Source organism: Ornithodoros turicata, chromosome 3 (genome assembly GCF_037126465.1).
Source record: "Ornithodoros turicata isolate Travis chromosome 3, ASM3712646v1, whole genome shotgun sequence".
NCBI classification, from domain to species: Eukaryota; Metazoa; Arthropoda; class Arachnida; order Ixodida; family Argasidae; genus Ornithodoros; species Ornithodoros turicata.
In genome coordinates this window covers 99,613,547-99,635,154 of record NC_088203.1, presented here as the reverse complement: position 1 = coordinate 99,635,154, position 21,608 = coordinate 99,613,547, and the positions used below count along the sequence as shown (strand labels likewise).

The 21,608-nt window shown below is 45.7% G+C and overlaps 3 protein-coding genes across 3 annotated transcripts in view; all 3 read left to right on the top strand.

The window, feature by feature from the left end:
• Positions 1-5,291: 5,291 nt before the first annotated feature.
• On the top strand, positions 5,292-11,450 carry LOC135389764 (neprilysin-1-like). Its single transcript, XM_064619795.1, has 3 exons — positions 5,292-5,383; positions 9,102-9,160; positions 9,208-11,450. Exons 1-3 carry the CDS (start codon positions 5,292-5,294, stop codon positions 11,448-11,450), a joined length of 2,394 nt encoding a protein of 797 aa, XP_064475865.1.
• On the top strand, positions 5,374-20,099 carry LOC135388978 (neprilysin-1-like). The gene is made up of 2 exons (XM_064618869.1): positions 5,374-5,383; positions 17,806-20,099. The coding sequence occupies exon 2, from the start codon at positions 18,085-18,087 to the stop codon at positions 20,062-20,064; it is 1,980 nt and encodes a 659-aa protein (XP_064474939.1). The 5' UTR covers positions 5,374-5,383; positions 17,806-18,084; the 3' UTR covers positions 20,065-20,099.
• The window catches only part of LOC135388977 (neprilysin-1-like), a 20,972-nt gene continuing 13,243 nt past the window's right edge, over positions 13,880-21,608 (top strand). Inside the window, exon 1 of the mRNA XM_064618868.1 lies at positions 13,880-14,009. Coding sequence (XP_064474938.1) covers positions 13,917-14,009 — 93 coding nt within the window. The 5' untranslated portion in view covers positions 13,880-13,916. The remainder of the gene's footprint in view (positions 14,010-21,608) is intronic.

The following is a 21,608-nucleotide window of genomic DNA, read 5'->3' as shown; positions in this document are numbered from 1 at the left end:
TGAGCCATCTGTTTTATATCAAAACGCACTTCATGGCCAAACTCTGCGGCGGACCCTAGCGGAAAAAAATGTTGCGTCAAGGTGATGTAACGAGAAACTGGGTCACCTCGTAAATCATGTTTTCCGAGGCCGCACGTATTAAAACCAGTGATCACACCACGCTATGAGAAGGAAAAAAAATATCCCTATGAGTCCACCTGCTCATTGCCGAAACAAGCACCGAGAACAAAGGGTTCGCTTATGCAGTTTCCAAGAGGTTCCAAATGTCCCTCGCTGCTAACGGGCGCGCATCACGGGCACGATTGTGTAAACAAAATCGCACCACCCTCCAAGGGCGCATTTGAGTTCTGTCCGTCTGTCGACTCTGGGTTAAGCGCACAACGAGGAAGATGAGGAAAGTTTTCAGTTCATTCGGCAGTATTTCCTGTTTTTTAGGAGGGAAAATTCTGTGTTGTGTGATGGAGACGCTATATAGATAGGTGATAAGGAGAAGGATTATATAGCACGTACTCATCGACTAAGCGAGTATAGTTTGTGGAGAGCGCCACGCTATTTTAAAGTAATTTTATATCATATCCCAAACGTTCTGCGCGATCAAACGGAAAGAAGAAAACCGTTTCACGCATCACAGTGCGTGCGCGTGCTCAAACAAGTTCTGGCTATTAGTAAAAGAAGTAGTTTTGGGTTCCCAGGCGGGTGTTTCCAGCGCATCAGGCAACAACGTAAACTGTTCTGCGCAATCAAACAAGTCCCGCTCCCACGCGCGTACCATATCATATCTTGTTTCAGCGTGCTCAAACAAGTTCTGGCTTTTGTGGTCGTATGATGGTGCAGATTTGTAAGAAACACTGAAGAGAGTCAAGGATGATCCTCCGACATGAGAAAAGTGATGAGCAGCGACTTGACAACCGCGAAACTGCGAAGCCTCAGTGTGTCGTGTGAGATGGATCAGTTCGTATGCAAACGCATGCTGGCAGATTTACGATGCCTACACAACTTTTTAAATGGACACGGAGAAGAGAGTGATTTTAGTGACATTTTGAGAGCTATTCCCGTGCGGAGTACTCATAAAATAAGACAGTTTGTGAGATACAAGTTGGAACTGCTGGAGCGATATAGAAACGGAGAACCCATCGACGAGACAATCATAAATGCCGGGTTTTCCATCCCCGTGGTGCGCGACTACTGGAAAAAGAACCACACGAGCTTGGACATTACCGTCATCGAGGGAAATGAACGTGTTGTCTCCACGTTAGAAGACATCCTCGCTAAAGTGTTGTGAATACAGTGTTTAGCAGTACCGCTGGGGTCTCTATGAAGCTTTCATCGGAAACGATTCACCACCATCGACAGGGTAGACGATGCCATGGACGAGATCCTACGAGTATACCACGAAATTGAGCTAGAAAAAGGAGATGCGAACCTATTCATGATATCACGCGAAGTCCTAAAGAGATATGGCTACAGAGACATCGCGGGCATAGATATTCTTCAAGCTCTTCATCTGCTGCACGTCTTAGTTTACCTCTGGAATGAATGCTGTCGTATCATGTACGAACCGGATGGCTGTCCCCTAAAGATCGAGTGAAACAGAAGAAGAAAAGGCGTCTTTGACGAGCAACCGATTGGAGTGCGGAACAAATAAATAAATATTTTGTCAACACAGTTGTCCGTTTGTATGACTGGATAGGAAAAGCACGATATTTCTTGCATTTTTCTAAAGATATAGATTAAAAAGTTGTGGATATACTCACACATACTATACAAGATATATGATTGTGGATTAATTGCTAAAATTTATCGATCCACATTCAGGAGAAGTGGTGACTACACACATCAGTAAGTGTTTAATCACAATTTGAACAAGTGTTGCGATTTATGATCAGTGTTGTAGAATGTATAATTTCACAATACGCAAGCTTTAATTCGCTCACTTTGACGAGCACTCCTTCACGATGACAGAGAATTTAATCCAATGGATTGATATTTTCTATATACACTATAACATAATGCGAATTCTTTATGTCGTGGATATTAAAAGTTACGAATATTTCTAAAGATATAGATTAAAAAGTTGTGCATATACTCACACATACTATACAAGATATATGATTGTGGATTAATTGCTAAAATTTATCGATCCACATTCAGGAGAAGTGGTGACTACCACACATCAGTAAGAGTTTAATCACAATTTGAACAAGTGTTGCGATTTATGATCAGTGTTGTAGAATGTGTAATTTCACAATACGCAAGCTTTAATTCGCTCACTTTGACGAGCACTCCTTCACGATGACAGAGAATTTAATCCAATGGATTGATATTTTCTATATACACTATAACATAATGCAAAGTTACGAATATTTTCCGAATGAAATTTACTTAAAACTCGAAGAAAGGGTCACCCGCGTCGACGAAGACGTTTCGGCAACACGTTAAATTTATCTCGTCTAGAGATGAGTGTGAGTGACCAATGAGTGGCTTGCGGTTCAATGGATCAATAGCAGTGACCACTTGCTGTTAGATGGACCAATCGGAGTTGGAGCCTATGAGGGAGCGGTGACCGACTAGAACCAATAAGGAGCTGGGTGAGCGGCCACGTGCAGTCAGATGAACCAATAACAGTTGGAATCAACCGAGGGAGCTGAGTTAGGGTGAGAGATGTCCACATGGAATTATGGACCAATGATCTCTCTGATGCAGCTGAACCTACCCACAGCTGGACCAGGAGGCTGTTGTACCAAATAAAGGTTGAAATCAACAATTGCCGTGTGTCTTGTCTGAAGCTGCTTAGGAGCGACAGGTAAGCCAATCACCATTCAGTAGGCTTAGCGTGGACCAATCAGGACCAGCCATCGGTAGGCTTAGAATGGGCCAATCAGCGTGAAGTGGGCGGAGCCAGTAAAGGGTTGCACCATCCGGTGTCAGTGGGCTCAGAACGGGCCAATCGGCAGGCTTATATTGGAAGGGTGATCAGTAGGCTTAGACGTCTGAATCAGACCAATCAGCATGAAGTGGGCGGACGCCACAAGGTAACTTTGAACATCTCAGATAAAGCCGCAGTGGAGACGCTGCCATCTGGCGGGCGCCGGTGAAGGCTAGCCACCCGCTAGCCTGGGTAAGTTTGAACATCCGAGATAAAGCCGCAGCGCCGTCTGCCGGCGCTAATGAAGGCTATGTTCAGCGGGCCCCAATCAGTGGACCTGGAACGGGCCAATCGGCGGCGGCGGCGGCGGCGGCGGCCAATCAGATGGGGGCTGGGAGAGTGATCAGTAGGCTTAGAATGGACCAATCAGCGGAGCCGGTTAATTAGCATAAAGGGGCGGAGCTGTGGTCAGCGATACGCGTGCACCAATCAGCGTGTGAAGTGGGGGCAGAGCCGAGTAATTAGCATAAGGGGGGCGGAGCTACAGTCAACCAATCAATGATCAGTCAAGGCTTAGCACGGGCCGCTCAGTGTGAACTGGGCGGAGCCAAGCCAACTAATTAGCATAAAGGAGCGGATCTACGGTCAGCCATTCAAAGATCAGTTGGGGGCAAGGTGGCCAATCAACGTGAAGTGGGGGGCTAATGGCGGCCAATCAGATGGCTTTGGATTTGGCTCGTGCTTGGATTACAAGTGGATTGTGTTGGCTTAGAACTGGATTGGGTTGGCTTAGAATCGGCCATCTTGGATTAGAAAAAGGATGTCGTTATAGCGCACGGTTCTTATGCCGCATGGTTCTTATACGGGCACCGTTATTAAGCCGTATTAATCAATACTACTAGCGTGCAGTTGAAAATCTTACCCGGTACCACCTCAGGTACCAGTGGAAGCGGCTGAAACATTCAAATCATTCTGGTACAACCTTCAAACATATTTAGGTTCAAATATAGGACGATGACTTGTCTTTAGGACGCGGTTAGTTCTAAAGACAAGCTTAAGTCCTAAAGTCAAGACAAGAAGTCATAGCAAAGACAAGACAAGTCCTGAAGACAAGACAAGTAAAGTTGCTCTGTACTCTCGCTATCAGACGTGCACTGAAGGCACTCAAGAATGAACCCGTTTTAATACTTTAAATAATGAGCGCCTCGCACTCACTAACAAGGTGCGCAGCCTGAAGGTAGTATTGGGCAGCTATTTATAAAAAAAGAGAAAGTTATTCGATCGGTTCACTCGTTCACGAATTATTTAGACCGAGGATTTCACTCAGACACCCGGTACATGTAAGTTCACCCCCGCGCCTAACCAGCCTTACATCTCATATCACACTGGTTATACATTATACACCAACATCCCGTCACACATGTATGACGAACGTGTATAAAAACATCCCTTAAACATGTATGATCATACAGTGCTGGTCACACTGCTTAAACACCGGCAAAACATGTTTTAAAACACGTGTGTACACCAGTGTGACCGTGCCGTCATACAAGCAAGCGCTCTGACTATGTTTGACAACATGTTGTCAAACACACGACGATGTATTTGGGCACTGCCGAAAAACGGTGATGGACAAGTTATATAAACTGCGTATTCGCCACGACAGTTTTCGTTTGCACGAGTCAGTGTCAGCGACATCGTGATGCGCGTGAGTTATTTTGCACGAGTAAGTTGTAAGTCAGTGTTCGCGACATTGTGTTGCACGTACGTTCAAAATGGCGACCTCTTTGCCTGCGCACATGGAGCATGAAACAATCGAAAATCAGCCAGTGCAGCACCGTCTTCGTCGTCTTCGTACATTTTGAATTGCGATGTCCGCGAATGGAAGTTATATAAACTCCTGGATTGGTTGCTGTGACACTGTCGTGTGACATACATCAGTGTTTAAGCCACTCCCACTGTAGTTGTATAACCAGTGTGACCGATGTTTGAACGACACATGTTCGAGGCGATGTATAATCATACAAGCGTTTGAATCGAACGATGTTGTCAAACAAGAATTGTATGACCAGTGTGACAGAGCATTATACATACGCCATACGTGTTTGAAGACATGTTGTCATAGATGTTTGGAACACGTGTATAACCAGTGTGACATTTGCTTGGACAGGGAAGAAGCAGGAGGCTGGAAGAAGAAGAAGAGCCCCTTTTGTCCTGGCCATCTCCCTTAGTGGCTCACGGCCATTCTCTCATTGGTAGAAGAAGAAGAAGATTTGCTGTATCTTGCCCTCGTGATCGTGCCTTCTGTTCTGCCATTCGAATTTGGCCTTCGACTTCGTACATCACCCTTCATCCTCTCATCCATCCATAGATCCGTGGCCCGTTGCCTTTGGTTGAGTGCCACATTGACAAGACGAGTATAAACATGCAGGTCGTGGACTTCCCGGATGACAGCCATACGCAATACCAGGAGCAATGGCCGGAGAACAAAGAACGAGCGAAGAAAAGCCAACATTGGTGAGTTTCTGTACTGATTCTACCGAGGCATTATTCTACAGCTGTTTAGTCGTGAAATACAGTTACAGCTATCGAAACCTGTAGCTGTGCATAACCATTCAGTTCAGCATTTAAAATTATAATTTCCACAGCCTGTTTCATAAAGTATTAACGGAGCATGCGCGAAACGGTGGCGTATCCTATCGGGACTTGGCGTTTGGTTGTCACATGCCTCCTAAATACTGAGTCAATAGGATCGAGCATATTTTGTAAGGCTCTAGTTGTCATTCGCCGTCCGTCATCCATCATTACAGGGTTGCCATTTCTGCGATAACAGGCAATAATCTGTGAACCTGTAGAGTTGACTTTTTGATAAAGACGGTAGTGGCATGTTCGTTCCGCATTTGCAAATCAAAGTACAAAAAGGGGAGAATTTTAGCTTGTTCCGGTTTCGGTGTAGACGAATGAACCCGCAGCAGAAGTAGTAGTAGTGTAGTTTTTGCTCACTTCTCGTGCAGATACCGGTAATAAACCGGACGCTCCATAAAGTACAGGTTATGTCCACTTAAACCTTTAGGACAAACGGGGACAGCACGTACATGACTTTAGTTCACACCGCTATTGACAGCCACTCCATTTCGCTGCTTTCCGCGCGGTGGCACCAGCTCTTTCTGGAAAGGCAGATTGCAAAGACAGTTACTTGTCATTCCAACCTGCCTTTACAGAAAGAGCTGGTTCCACCGCGGGAATAGCCGGAGAGTATGTATCATAATATGTATGATACATAGCCCTAGTCATATACAGGGTGTCCCAGAAAACGTGTCATTGAATCATAATAAAAAAACTACACCACCTAGAGTCATGCGGTCAATGGCATTTGTTCTTAGTGTGTTTTTGCCACCTCCTCGTGTGAATGTCATGTAACGTAAGTTTAATTATGTAAATTTTTGCAAGCTTAAGTCGGAAATTTGCCTAGTAAAGGTCACTTTTTTACCCCACCAATGTGAAGAGCGTGTCTAATTAATCAAATTAATGATAATTGCAAGGGATATTCAGGAGCTCTCCTATCGGAAAAAATAGCCGAACATCATGCTCTGCGGAGGTCGCACAGAATAGCGCACGATGAATTTTTCAGCGCAATCCTCGTCAGTCCGACGAAAGGAGGTTGGAAACCCAGCCCTCCCCGACATCGCAGAAAGAGATAAGCAGGCACGGCTTATCACGTCCGACTCTCGCTGGGATAATGCTTTCCCTCCCCGAATTTTAGGAACTGTTACTTTCTACTATCACTCTGTGGGCTGGCTTCGGGACCTCCTTTCGTCGCACTGAGAGCGATTGCGCTCAAAAAGTCGCGCGATCGCGCGCTATGGTCCGGTGCTCCGAAAAGCATGATATTCGGCTATTTTTTCCGATGGGATAGTTCGTGAATATCACTGTGAAGTATAATGAATTTGAGTGAATTCGGCACGCTCTTCATATTGGCGGGGTGAAAAAGTGACCTTTACTTGGCAAATTTCCGAGTTCAGTTCGCAAATATTTACATAATTAAACTTGGAGGACACGACATTCACATTAGGAGGTGGCAAAAACCATTTAATAAGAACAAATGCTGTTGACCGCATGATTCTAGGTGGCGTAGCATTTTTACTATAATTCAATCCCACGTTTTCTGGGACACCCTGTATATGTAGCCCTCTAACACTAACCGGCCTTTATTTGTCTACACTGGGTCACGCATGGGGGACTGTCAATCTATCCAGAACGTAGCTTTCTCTTCCTTTGCCTCCTCTTCTTCCTCTAGGTCCCCGACCTAGTTCGCTTCGTGCTCCCGAGCTTTCAGTTCGTTCCTCCGCGAACGGTAAGGGACCACGGGCGCAATAGCGGCTGTTAAAAGGGTTCCCTATTCCCTATTGAAAAAAATCTATTCCTCAAAGCTTGAGGTCTTAAGATATCATGGGACATTTGGGGTTGCCCTAGGACCTGGAGACGCCCCAAGACGTATGTGCACGGCTGGGTCGCAAGAATACTGCTTTAGGGCATTTCGGTAGAGGACGTTTCGGCACAAAGATGTTTCGATGCACGGACATTCCAGTACACGGACCTTTCGAAGCGTAGATGTGTCGACAGGGCTATCCACGCGCCGCCGCGTTGAGAACTGTGTGACGACACAACTATACAGGGTGTTTTTTAGATGTTACAGAATTTTCATCGGAAAACTACGTACTTGCACTCTTAAAAATGAACTTCACCACATAGGGGTATAGAGGAAGCTCAGACGGGATAATCCAAGATGCAACTATGGGACCTTGGGAAGCACTTTCGTGTCCTAGATGATGTCGGTGATGCTGGTAGATGGTGGTAGGCGTTCCCTCGGCCGTACTTGGCCGCCTGGTTGCGGTACAGTTCATTCTTGTGTGACACCTCCGGTAGGGGACCGCTCCATCACGGGCGAGATATTTTAGACAACAATGTCCCAAACAATACGTTCAGGTCTGAGGGGCGATGCGTGTAATGACTACTTAAAAATCTATTATATTGTATTGCCTAGAAAGCATGTAATTAATGAATTAATTCATAAATATTCATAACCTTTGGCTTATCAGAGTGGGTTGCGCACGCTGTCGTATACACGGGTGGTTCACGAAATATGAGAAAAGTTAAAAAATGGAATGGGTAATCGCACACCACATAGCAGGATTGGATAGTGTTACTAGTCACCAGTGGTAACACTATGCAATCCTGCTATGTGGTGTGGTAACACAAAAGAACTGAAAATAACGTAACGACAAAAACATAAAATCGGCGCGGGACTTATCAAAGACGCGCAGGGAATAAAGCCAAAATGCCAAAATGTTAGTCAGGAATGTGGCTAGTCTTCGTTCAATGACCGTACGCTCGGGGGCGCCACCATGATACGACGCTCTTGGCGCGTCAGCGGCGAGTCCCACGTCGATTTGTTGCAATCCCGAGCAAGTTTCGTGTCGTTGTATCTCCCAACCTTCTCATTGACATTGGGGTTCTAATCCTAATGAACACGAAACTGACACATTAATTTTACTAATCAATTAATTGCAAAATAAAAATGTTTGTGTGCTCCCCGCGCCGCTGGTAACACTACGCTGTTCGTGTTGTTGGTGTGCGATGCACCATTTGTTAGCAAGTGAAGAAAACTACAACTTCCGTGCATCGAGCACGTCCCACTGTCATTCTGCGCGGGACAGTAGAATAAACCTTGTTCGCTGGTTCCCTGTCACTGGCCTGATCTGCTAGCACTTACATCACCATTCTGTTTTAAAACTTTGGCTCACTTTTCGTGAAACACTCGCCATACCTTCCAGTCTTGTCACATGGCACTGCTACGAAGACGAAGTCAGCACCGGTCTTCTCTGTATTGAATAGCAACTTGTACGCATGGTTGGTGTAGATGTCACTTCAGAGCAATATGAGCGAACGTCAGCCGAGCGTCGATTCCGTCGCCATCAAGTCATCCTACTTAACGGAACGAATGACAGCGTGCATGGCTCAGAATCCCGCCAGTTGATCCGGTGCGGTAGCCGCGGTACTCCAGGAACCACATTATCCACAGTCTTCTAAGACACGCTAAACTATCATTCGCACTTGATGTCACATCTGGTTTTGTTGCACTCTGTTATTTGCAAGCAATACGTGTTTAAGCAAATCATTCTTGGATGGAGGAAAAACTAAATTAACAAAAAAGTAACCGTGTATCGTGCAATAGCTCGGAGTTCATCGAAACAGATCCTTACGTGGGAAAGACATTCAACCCGAAAAGGCCAGGTGCTTTTATATTCTGATTGAACAAAGTATATTTTTCTTAATTTCAGGTAAAGGAGGACGAAACTTCTTACGCCTTGCTGGGAAAGGTACTCCTTGTGACTCTTGTTCTGGGGACGTTTGGGCAGCATATTGGGTTGCACGTCATGAATGGAGACACACGCCGGACGGCGAAGATATCACCACCTCCACCCCTGCGTATGTCGGGATACCCAAACTTCAGCCCAAGTACCCATTTCCCGATGCCAGTTATGAAGACTATGAAGACACTCCTCACTGGCTCACCACGTCAACGGCAGAGATACCTCAGACGACTTCCGAGGCAACAATGTCAACACGCATCACGCAACATCCATTCACCGACAAAGTATGTGATACGGAAGATTGTCAATACATACGTTGGCTTATTGACGTGTCCGTGGACACAGAAAAAGATCCTTGCGAAAACTTTTACAGTTACGTTTGTAACGGAGCTCTGAGGTCTTTATCTCACTGGTATGATCTGTCTACGACATTCAATTTGGAAGTCTTCCAGCGCAACATCACCTTAAATATTCTCAGGCATTTACAAGACGAAAAGGTCCCAAGAGGGCAAACGGGATATCAAAAAGTAGCGGCCTTCCACCAGCACTGCATGGATATTGATAACGTTACGACGACTGAAGCAATGGGACAGTTTTTAAAGCAGCAAGGAATGACTTTTGCAAGTGACATGCAATTCGACCTACTGCATGCTATGGTGAAATTCATGTTTGGTTTCGACATTCCCCTGATATTTGAAATAGAAGCACGCTGGGTAAAAGGCAAGCAGCTTTTACTATACATGAGGCAAGACTACTGGGTAAAATACGCCGTCACGAAAGACCGAGAGGCGAGGAAAGATGAGATTACGCTAATTTTATCGGCAATCCTTTCCAGAGACCTCCGCGATCTCGCAAATGAGATCATTGCAGTGGAGAATAATTTATCCGATCTGTCGCAAGTTAAGTACACTGGCAGCGAAACCTCAGAAAGCAAGAAGCTTCTGTTCCCCTTGTCGAAGTTAGGCCTTTTGGTAAACAACGACACGACCCTGTCAGAACAGTGGAATGAAGCCGTGGAGGATAGTACAGACTCGAGACTTCCGAAAGACTTGACAGTGAACGATGTTCATTTCTTCCATAATTTATTCGGCAAATTCAGGAATGCTACGGCAAATGAATTAAGGATATTCTGTGCCTGGAAGATTGCCCTTTACCTGTATAAAGCTTCCTTGTTGAACCCATCGTACATTGGTCCGCCTGGTTATCTGAATCTTCCTATGTGCCTGGACCAAATTGTGAAAATGTTCCCGAATACTGTAGCTTCGGGTTTCTTCTTCTCCATACTGAACAGTTCGAGGCTGAATCTCGCTAGGGAGATGATTCAGACAATTGTCGACGAGATTAAGAAGTCCTTCGAGTCTTCACATTGGCTCGACGAGACAACTCGCGTTGGAGCTCTGAAGAAACTTTCTATGCTGAAAAGAGATATTGGTTTCCCGCCGGAATTGAGCTCCGCCTTGAAAATAGACGCGTTCTTCAAAGATCTCCCTGACCTAAACGGACCTTTCATTGAGGACTACATGCAGGTTCGGAAGTTTTGGACAAAGCACAACTGGAATGGAATATTGAGCGACTCCTCCTTCGTGGATCCACGATACACGTTTCCTTCATTCCTTGTCAATGGTGCTTACATACCGGTGGTAAATCACATATTCATTGGAACCCCTCTTTTGCTCACGCCTGTCTTTTCGTATGGTGCACCTCCAGAAGTGAACTATGGAACCCTAGGCACCGGCGTGACACATGAACTAATGCACGGCTACGATACGTCTGGCAGGAATTATGACGGTGCTGGGCATTTCAAACCGTGGTTTACCGAAAAAAGTATTGCGGAATACGACAAGATCGTTCGTTGCCACAACGAGACTATTGAGAAAGCTCCGAAAGCTAGAGCTTACAAAGATTATCCCCTGGAGTATCTAGCAGACACGATGGGTACTACGTCTCGGTTGAGGGCATATAAAAAAGCTTCGAAAAAGTCGCATGTTACTCTGGGCAACGTGAGGGATTTGACGAAGGACAAGATCTTCTACATTTCCGGGTGTCTACTGTGGTGCGGAAAGGAATTCCCAGAACGGAGGGCGCTAGATCATCCGCCTTCGGATGAAAGATGCAACGTACCTCTTATGAATTCACAACATTTCAGCGAAACCTTTTCTTGCCCAAAGGACTCGCCAATGAATCCCTCGCACAAATGTGTCTTCTGGTAATAGCTCACTTCGTTATAAAGGAACTCTACACAATTTGATGTCTCTGTCGTGCTTGGGAGTAAATTTCCTACAGGTCACCTTAGCCACAACAAGCGATGACGAAGGCGAATACGCTGCATTCCCTGTCATTCGCGGTGGGGGTTGGGTGGGGGATATACAGCTGAAATGTTAGGGGGCGTCACTGAACATTTGGGGGCGTTAGGGGGCTGTAAGGGGGGGGTCTGGATAAATCTGCTGCGACAAACTCCCACAGTTCACGTCGACTGCTGTAATGCCTTGGATATTGAGAGTTTCGCGTAGTATTGGGTTGCTGAGCGTTGCATTGTTATTGAGTTGCGAAGGCGGACAGTGCAGTTGATCGTACTATAGGTACAGCTGGTATTAGACGAGCTGGCATGCTGTCTCGGAAGCGCCGCCTGTCTCGTTATTGAGGAGGGGAGAGCTGTGGGTGGTATTGTGGTGGCGGTGGCAACTGCAGACAGGGCAGAGGGCCTGGCCTCTCTCTGATCTTCTGCCGATATCGTGGAGCCTATGAGATATTGGGTAGAGCGTATTTTGACGTCAAGGTCTGATGTAAGTAACCGTAAGTTACGCTGCGCGCCTGTATGGGGGCGGAATGCTGCATCAGGGAATGCTGCTGCTCAGGCTGTATTTACTCTAATGTAACACATCGTCGCCGGATTTTTACTGTAATTTGAACATTTTTTACGTGTATTACTCCGTAGCGGCACATCAGTAACCGAGTACAATACCAAATATCAGTACAGTACTAAATATCATTTTTTAAAGAAAATTAAGTAATAGTATGGCCACTGCAAAATAAATACGAAAAGCGTGCAGTTGAAAATCTTACCCGGTACCACCTCAGGTACCAGTGAAACACAGGCTGAAACATTCAAATCATTCTGGTACAACCTTCAAACATATTTATGTTCAAAATATAGGACGATGACTTGTGTTTAGGACGCGGTTAGTTCTAAAGACATGCTTAAGTCCTAAAGTCAAGACAAGAAGTCATAGCAAAGACAAGACAATTCCTGAAGACAAGACAAGTAAAGTTGTGCTCTGTACTCTCGCTATCAGACGGGCACTGAAAACACTCAAGAATGAACTCGTTTTAATACTTATTTAAATAATGAGCGCCTCGCACTCACTAACAAGGTGCGCAGCCTGAAGGTAGTATCGGGCAGCTATTTATAAAAAACAAAGTTATTCGATCGGTGCACTCGTTCACGAATTATTTAGACCGAGGATTTAACTCAGACACCCGGTACATGTAAGTTCACCCCCGCGCCTAACCAGCCTTACATCTCATATCACACTGGTTATACATTATACACCAACATCCCGCCATACATGTATGACGAACGTGTATAACAAACATGCCTTGTCACACTGCTGTGTGACAAGGTCACACAGCTGACACACACTCTGGTGGTCACAGTGCTGCTGGTCACACTGCCCACACACTACCCATCTATATCCCGTCATACATGTATGACGAACGTGTATAACAAACATCCCTTAAACATGTATGACCATACAGTGCTGGTCACACTGCTTAAACACCGGCAAAACATGTTTTAAAACACGTGTGTATACCCAGTGTGACCGTGCCGTCATACAAGCAAGCGCTCTGACTATGTTTGACAACATGTTGTCAAACACACGACGATGTATTTGGGCACTGCCGAAAAACGGTGATGGACAAGTTGTATAAACGGGCGTATTCGCCACGACACGAACAAAACGAAACGAAACGAAACGTGCAAACGAAAACGTTTGCAACGGTCAGTGTCAACGACATCGTGATGCGCGTGAGTTATTTTGCACGAGTAAGTTGTAAGTCAGTGTTCGCGACATTGTGTTGCACGTACGTTCAAAATGGCGACCTCTTTGCCTGCGCACATGGAGCATGAAACAATCGAAAATCAGCCAGTACAGGCCCGTCTTCGTCGTCTTCGTACATTTTGAATTGCGATGTCCGCGAATGGAAGTTATATAAACTCCTGGATTGGTTGCTGTGACACTGACGTGTGTCATACATCAGTGTTTAAGCCACTCCCACTGTAGTTGTATAACCAGTGTGACCGATGTTTGAACGACACATGTTCGAGGCGATGTATAATCATACAAGCGTTTGAATCGAACGATGTTGTCAAACAAGAATTGTATGACCAGTGTGACATAGCATTATACATACGCCATACGTGTTTGAAGACATGTTGTCATACATGTTTGGAACACGTGTATAACCAGTGTGACATTTGCTTGGACAGGGAAGAAGCAGGAGGTTGGAAGATGATGATCTGCTGTATCTTGCCCTCGTGATCGTGCCTTCTGTTGTGCCATTCGAATTTGGCCTTCGACTTCGTACATCACCATCCACCCTCTCATCCATCCATTGCATAGATCCGTGGCCCGTTGCCTTTGGTTGTGTGCCACACCGACAAGACGAGTGTAAACATGCAGGTCGTCGACTTCCCGGATGACAGCCATACGCAATACCAGGAGCAATGGCCCGGAGAACAAAGAACGACCGAAGAAGAGCCGACATTGGTGAGTTTCTGCACTGATTCTACCGAGGCATTATTCTACAGGTGTTTGGTCGTGGAATACAGTTACAGCTATCGAAACCTGTGGCTGTGCATAACCATTCAGTTCAGCATTTCAAATTATAATTTCCACAGCCTGTTTCATAAAGTATTAACGGAGCATGCGCGAAACGGTGGCGTATCCTATCGGGACTCGGCGTTTGGTTGTCACATGCCTCCTAATACTGAGTCAATAGGGACCGAGCATATTGAGTAAGGCTCTAGTTGTCATTCGGCGTCCGTCATCCACATTATATCGGGTTGCACATTTCTGCGATAAGAGGCAATATTTTGTGAACCTGTGGGACTTTTTAGTTAAGACGGTAGTGGCATGTTCGTTCCGCATGTGCAAATCAAAGTACAACAAGGGGGAGAATTTTAGCTTGTTCCGGTTTCGGTGTAGACGAATGAACCCGCAGCAGTAGTAGTAGTAGTGTAGTTTTTGCTCACTGCTCGTGCACAGATACCGGTAATAAACCGGACGCTCCATAAAGTACAGGTTATGTCCACTTAAACCTTTAGAACAAACGGGGACAGCACGTACAGGGCCTTACTTCACACCGCTATTGAAAACCACTCCATTTCGCTGCTTTCCGCGAGGTGGCACCAGCTCTTTCTGGAAAGGCAGATTGCAAAGACAGTTACTTGTCATTCCAACCTGCCTTTGCAGAAAGAGCTGGTTCCACCGCGGGAATAAGCCGGAGAGTATGTATCATAATATGTATGATACATAGCCCTAGTCATATACAGGGTGTCCCTAGAAAACGTGTCATTGAATTATAATAAAAAAAACTACAGCACCTAGAGTCATGCGGTCAATGGCATTTGTTCTTACTGGATTTTTGCCACCTCCTCGTGTGAATGTCATGTAACGTAAGTTTAATTATGTAAATTTTTGCAAGCTTAAGTCGGAAATTTTCCTAGTAAAGGTCACTTTTTTACCCCACCAATGTGAAGAGCGTGTCTAATTTAGTCAAATTAATGATAATTGAAAGGGATATTCAGGAGCTCTCCCATCGGAAAAAATAGCCGAACATCATGCTCTGCTGAGGTCGCACAGAATAGCGCACGATGAATTTTTCAGCGCAATCTTTGTCTCTCCGACGAAAGGAGGTTGGAAACCCAGCCCTCCCCGACATCGCAGAAAAGATAAACAGGCACGGCTTATCACGTCCGACTTTCGCTGGGATAATGCTTTCCCTCCCCGAATTTTAGGAACTGTTACTTTCTCTATCACTCTGTGGGCTGACTTCGGAACCTCCTTTCGTCGCACTGAGAGCGATTGCGTCAAAAAGTCATCGCGCGCTATGGTCCAAGGCTCCGAAAAGCATGATATTCGGTTATTTTTTCCGATGGGATAGCTCGTGAATATCACTGTGAATTATCATGAATTTGAGTGAATCGGCACGCTCTTCATATTGGTGGGGTAAAAAAGTGACCTTTACTTTGCAAATTTCCGAGTTCAGTTCGCAAATGTTAACATAATTAAACTTGGAGTGCGTGACATTCACAATTAGGAGGTGGCAAAAACCTAATAAGAACAAATGCTGTTGACCGCATGATTCTAGGTGGCGTAGTATTTTTATTATAATTCAATGACACGTTTTCTGGGACACCCTGTATATGTAGCCCTCTAACACTAACCGGCGTTTATTTGTCTACACTGGGTCACGTATGGGGGACTGTCAATCTATCCAGAACGTAGCTTTCTCTTCCTTTGCCTCCTCTTCTTCCTCTAGGTCCCCGACCTAGTTCGCTTCATGCTCCCCAGCTTTCAGTCAGTTCCTCAGCGAACGGTAAGTGACCACGGGAGCAATAGCGGCTGTTAAAAGGGTTAATCTTCCTATTGAAAATCTATTCCCCAAAGCGTGAGGATCATGGGACATTTGGGGTTGCCCTAGGACCTGGAGACGCCCCAAGACGTAGGTGCACGGCTGGGTCGCAAGAATTCTGCTTTAGGACATTTCGGTAGAGGACGTTTCGGTACATAGATGTTTCGATGCACGGGCATTCCAGTACACGGACCTTTCGAAGCGTAGATGTGTCGACAGGGCTATCCACGCGCCGCCGCGTCGAGGACTGTGTGACGACACAACTATACAGGGTGTTTTCGGAAAACTACGTACTTGCACTCTTAAAAATGAACTTCACCACATAGGGATATAGAGGAAGCTCAGATGGGATAATCCAAGATGCAACTATGGGACCTTGGGAAGCACTTTCGTGTCCTAGATGATGTCGGTGATGGTGGTATATAGATGGTGGTAGGCGTTCCCTCGGCCGTACTTGGCCGCCTGGTTGCGGTACAGTTCATTCTTGTGTGACACCTCCGGTAGGGGACCGCTCCATCACGGGCGAGATATTTTAGACAACCATGTCCCAAACAATACGTTCAGGTCTCAGAGGCGATGCGTGTAATGACTACTTAAAAATCTGCTATCTTGTATTTCCTAGAAAGCATGTAATTAATGAATTAATTCATAAATATTCATAAGCTTTGGCTTATCCGAGTGGGTTGCGCGCGCTGTCGTATACACGGGTGGTTCACGAAATATGAGAAAAGTAAAAAAATGGAATGGGTAATCGCACACCACATAGCAGGATTGGATAGTGTTACTAGTCACCAGTGGTAACACTATCCAATCCTGCTATGTGGTGTGGTAACACAAAAGAACTGAAAATAACGTAACGACAAAGACAGAAAATCGGCGCGGGACCTATCAAAGACGCGCAGGGAATAAAGCCAAAATGCCAAAATGTTAGTCAGGAATGTGGCTAGTCTTCGTTCAATGGCCGTACGCTCGGGGGCGCCACCATGATACGACGCTCTTGGCGCGTCAGCGGTGAGTCCCACGTCGATTTGTTGCAATCCCGAGAAAGTTTCGTGTCGTTGTATCTCCCAACCTTCTCATTGACATTGGGGCTCTAATCCTAATGAACGCAAAAGTGACAAATTAATTTTACTAATCAATTAATTGCAAAATAAAAATGTTTGTGTGTTCCCCGCGCCGCTGGTAACACTCTGCTGTTCGTGTTGTTGATGTGCGATGCACCATTTGTTAGTAAATGAAGAAAACGACAACTTACGTGCAACGAGCACGTCCCACTGTCATTCTGCGCGCGATAGTAGAATAAACCTTGTTCTCTGGTTCCCTGTCACTGGCCTGATCTGCTAGCACTTACATCACCATTCTGTTTTCAAACTTTGGCTCACTTTTCGTGAAACACTCGCCATACCTTCCAGTCTTGTCACATGGCACTGCTACGAAGACGATGTCAGCACCGGTCTTCTCTGTATTGAATAGCAACTTGTACGCATGGTTGGTGTAGATGTCACTTCAGAGCAATAAGAGCGAACGTCAGCCGAGCGTCGATTCCGTCACCATAAAGCCATCCTACTTAACGGAACGAATGACAGCGTGCATGGCTCAGAATCCCGCCAGTTGATCCGGTGCGGTAGCCGCGGTACTTCGGTAACCGCATTATCCACGGTCTTCTAAGACACGCTAAACTATCAGTCGCACTTGATGTCACATCTGGTTTTGTTGCACTCTGTTATTTGCAAGCAATACGTGTTTAAGCAAATCATTCTTGGATGGAGGAAAAAATAAATTAACAAAAAAGTAACCGTGTATCTTTCAATAGCTCGGAGTTCATCGAAATTAGAGAAACAGGTCCTTACGTGGGAAAGACATTCAACCCGAGAAGGCCAGGTGCTTGTTATATTCTGATTGAACAAAGTATATTTTTCTTAATTTCAGGTGAAGGAGGACGAAACTTCTTACTCCTTGCTGGGAAAGGTACTCCTTGTGACTCTTGTTCTGGGGACGTTTGGAGCAGCATATTGGGTTGCACGTCATGAATGGAGACACACGCCGGACGGCGAAGATATCACCACCTCCACCGCTGCGTATGTCGGGATACCCAAACTTCCGCCCAAGTACCCATTTCCCGATGCCAGTTATGAAGACTATGAAGACACTCCTCACTGGCTCACGACGTCAACGGCAGAGATACCTCAGACGACTTCCGAGGCGACAATGTCAACACACATCACGCAACATCCATTCACCGATAAAGTATGTGATACGGAAGATTGTCAATACATGCGTTGGCTTATTGACGTGTCCGTGGACACAGAAAAAGATCCTTGCGAAAACTTTTACAGTTACGTCTGTAACGGAGCTTTGAGGTCTTTATCTCACTGGTATGATCTGAATACGACATTCAATTTGGAAGTCATCCAGCGCAACATCACCTTAAATATTGCCAGGCATTTACAAGACGTAAAGGTCCCAAGAAGAGGGCAATCGGGATATCAAAAAGTAGCGGCCTTCCACCAGCACTGCATGGATATTGATAACGTTACCACGACTGAAGCAATGAGACAGTTTTTAAAGCAGCAAGGAATGACTTTTGCAAGTGACATGCAATTCGACCTACTGCATGCTATGGTGAAATTCATGTTTGGTTTCGACATTCCCCTGATATTTGAAATAAAACCAAGCTCGATAGAAGGCGAACAGCTTTTACTATACATGAGGCAAGAGTACTCGGTAAAATACGCCGTCACTGGAAACAGAGAGGCGAGGAAAGAGGAGATTACGCTAATTTTATCGGCAATCCTTTCCATAGACCTCCGCGATCTCGCAAATGAGATTATTGCAGTGGAGAATAATTTATCCAATCTGGCGCAAGTTAAGTACACTGGCAGCGAAACCTCAGGAAGAAAGACGCTTCTGTTCCCCTTGTCGAAGTTAGGCCTTTTGGTAAACAACGACACGACCCTGTCAGAACAGTGGAATGAAGCCCTGGAGGATAGTACAGACCCGAGACTTCCGAAAGACGTAAAAGTCAGTATGACAGTGAACGATGTTCATTTCTTCCATAATTTATTCGGCAAATTCAGGAATGCTACGGCAAATGAATTAAGGGTATTCTGTGCCTGGAAGATTGCCCTTTACCTGTATAAAGCTTCCTTGTTGAACCCATCGTACATTGGTTCGCCTGGTTTTGCGAACGTTCCTATGTGCCTGGACCAAACTGCGAAAATGTTCCCGTATACTGCAGGTTCGGGTTTCTTCTTTCCCATAGTGAACAGTTCGAGGCTGAATCTCGCTAGGGAAATGATTGAGACAATTGTCGACGAGATTAAGAAGTCCTTCGAGTCTTCACATTGGCTGGACGAGACAACTCGCGTTGGAGCTCTGAAGAAACTTTCTGTGCTGAAAAGAGATATTGGTTACTCGCCGGAATTTAGCTCCGCCTTGAAAATAGACGCGTTCTTCAAAGATCTCCCTGACCTAAACGGACCTTTCATCGAGGACTACATGCGGGTTCGAAAGTTTTGGACAAAGCACAACTGGAATGGAAGATTGAGCGACCCCTCCTTCGTGGATCCACGATACACGTTTCCTCTATTCTTCGTCAATGGTGCTTACATACCGACGCAAAATCGCATAGTCATTGGAACCGCTCTTTTGCTCACGCCTATCTTTTCGTATGGTGCTCCTCCAGAAGTGAACTATGGAACCCTAGGCAGCACCGTGACGCATGAACTAATGCACGGCTACGATACGTCTGGCAGGAATTATGACGGTGCTGGGCATTTCAAACCGTGGTTTACCGAAAAAAGTATTGCGGAATACGACAAGATCGTTCGTTGCCACAACGAGACTATTGAGAAAGCTCCGAAAGCTAGAGCTTACAAAGATTACCCCCTGGAGTATCTAGCAGACACGCTGGGTATTACGTCTCGGTTGAGGGCATATAAAAAAGCTTCGGAAAAGTCGCATGTCACTCTGGGCAACGTGAGGGATTTGACGAAGGACAAGATCTTCTACATTTCCACGTGTCTAGTGTGGTGTGGAAAGGAATTCCCAGACCCGACGCCTCAAACTCATCCGCCTTCGGATGAAAGATGCAACGTGCCTCTTATGAATTCACAACATTTCAGCGAAACTTTTTCTTGCCCAAAGGACTCGCCAATGAATCCCTCGCACAAATGTGTCTTCTGGTAATAGCTCACTTCGTTATAAAGGAACTCTACACAATATGATGTCTCTGTCGTGCTTGTGAGTAAATTTCCTACAGGCCATCTCAGCAACAACAAGCGATGACGAAGGGGAATATGCTGCATTCCCTGCCATTCGCGGTGGGGGTTGGGTGGGGGGTATACAGCTGAAATGTTAGGGGGCGTCACTGAACATTTGGGGGCATCAGGGGGCTGTAAGGGGGGGGGGTCTGGATAAATTCGCTGCGACAAACTCCCACCCGTTCACGTCGGCTGGTGTAATGCTTGGGATATTGAGAGTTTCGCGTAGTATTGGGTCGCTGCGCGTTGCGTTATTGAGTTGCGAAGGCGGACAGTGCAGTTGATCGTACTATAGGTACAGCGGGTATTAGACGAGCTGGCACGCTGTCTCGGAAGCGCCGCTTGTCTCGTGGGGAGCGGTGTGGGTGGTATTGTAGTGGCGGTGACAACTACGGACAGGGCAGAGGGCCTGTCCTCTCGCTGATCTTCTGCCGATATCGTGCAGCCTACGAGATATTGGGTAGAGCGTATTTTGACGTCAAGGTCTTACTGTAAGTAACCGTAAGTAACGCTGCGCGCCTGTACGGCGGCGGAATGCTGCATCAAGGAATGCTGCGGCTCAGGCAGTATTTACTCTAATGTAACACATCGTCGCCGGACTTGTACTGTAATTTGAACATTTTTTACGCGTATTACTGCGTAGCGGCATATCAGTAACCGAGTACAATACCAAATATCAGTACAGTACTAAATATCATTTTTTAAAGAAAAGTAATAGTATGGCCACTGCAAAATAAATACGAAAAGCGTGCAGTTGAAAATCTTACCCGGTATCACCTCAGGTACCAGTGGAAGCGGCTGAAACATTCAAATGATTCTGGTACAACCTTCAAACACATTTATCTTCAAAATATAGGACGATGACTTGTCTTTAGAACGCGGTTAGTTCTAAAGACATGCTTAAGTCCTAAACTCAAGACAAGAAGTCATAGCAAAGACAAGACAATTCCTGAAGCCAAGACAAGTAAAGTTGTGCTCTGTACTCTCGCTATCAGACGTGCACTGAAAGCACTCAACAATGAACTCGTTTTAATACTTATTTAAATAATGAGCGCCTGGCACTCATTAACAAGGTGCGTAGCCTGATGGTAGTATCGGGCAGATATTTATAAAAAAGAGAAAGTTATTCGATCGGTGCACTCGTTCACGACTTATTTGGACCGGGGATTTAGCTCAGACACCCGGTACATGTAAGTTCACCCCCGCGCCTAACCAGCCTTACATCTCATATCACCTTCACACAGAAGACCACACACAACTTTCACACAGAGGTAATTACGCCTCCCTTAGTGGCTCACAGTCACCTTTTGCTTGGACAAAGAAGAAGCAGGAGGTTGGAAGAAGAAGAACTTTGAACTTGGATCCGACTTGGCCTTAGTCCCCATCATTACTGCACAGACATAAACAAACATCTCACGCCCTTTTGTCCTGGCCAATCTCCCTTAGTGGCTCACGGCCATTATCTCATTG

What these genes read in the sequence shown, in the direction of transcription:
- LOC135389764 (XM_064619795.1), top strand. Translation starts at nt 5,292, where the DNA reads ATGCAGGTCGTGGACTTCCCGGATGACAGCCATACGCAATACCAGGAG. An exon ending in GCGAAGAAAAGCCAACATTG is followed by an intron (nt 5,384 to 9,101) that starts GTGAGTTTCTGT and finishes ATCGTGCAATAG; the next exon opens with CTCGGAGTTCATCGAAACAG. An exon ending in ATTCAACCCGAAAAGGCCAG is followed by an intron (nt 9,161 to 9,207) that starts GTGCTTTTATAT and finishes TCTTAATTTCAG; the next exon opens with GTAAAGGAGGACGAAACTTC.
- LOC135388978 (XM_064618869.1), top strand. Translation starts at nt 18,085, where the DNA reads ATGTCAACACACATCACGCAACATCCATTCACCGATAAAGTATGTGAT.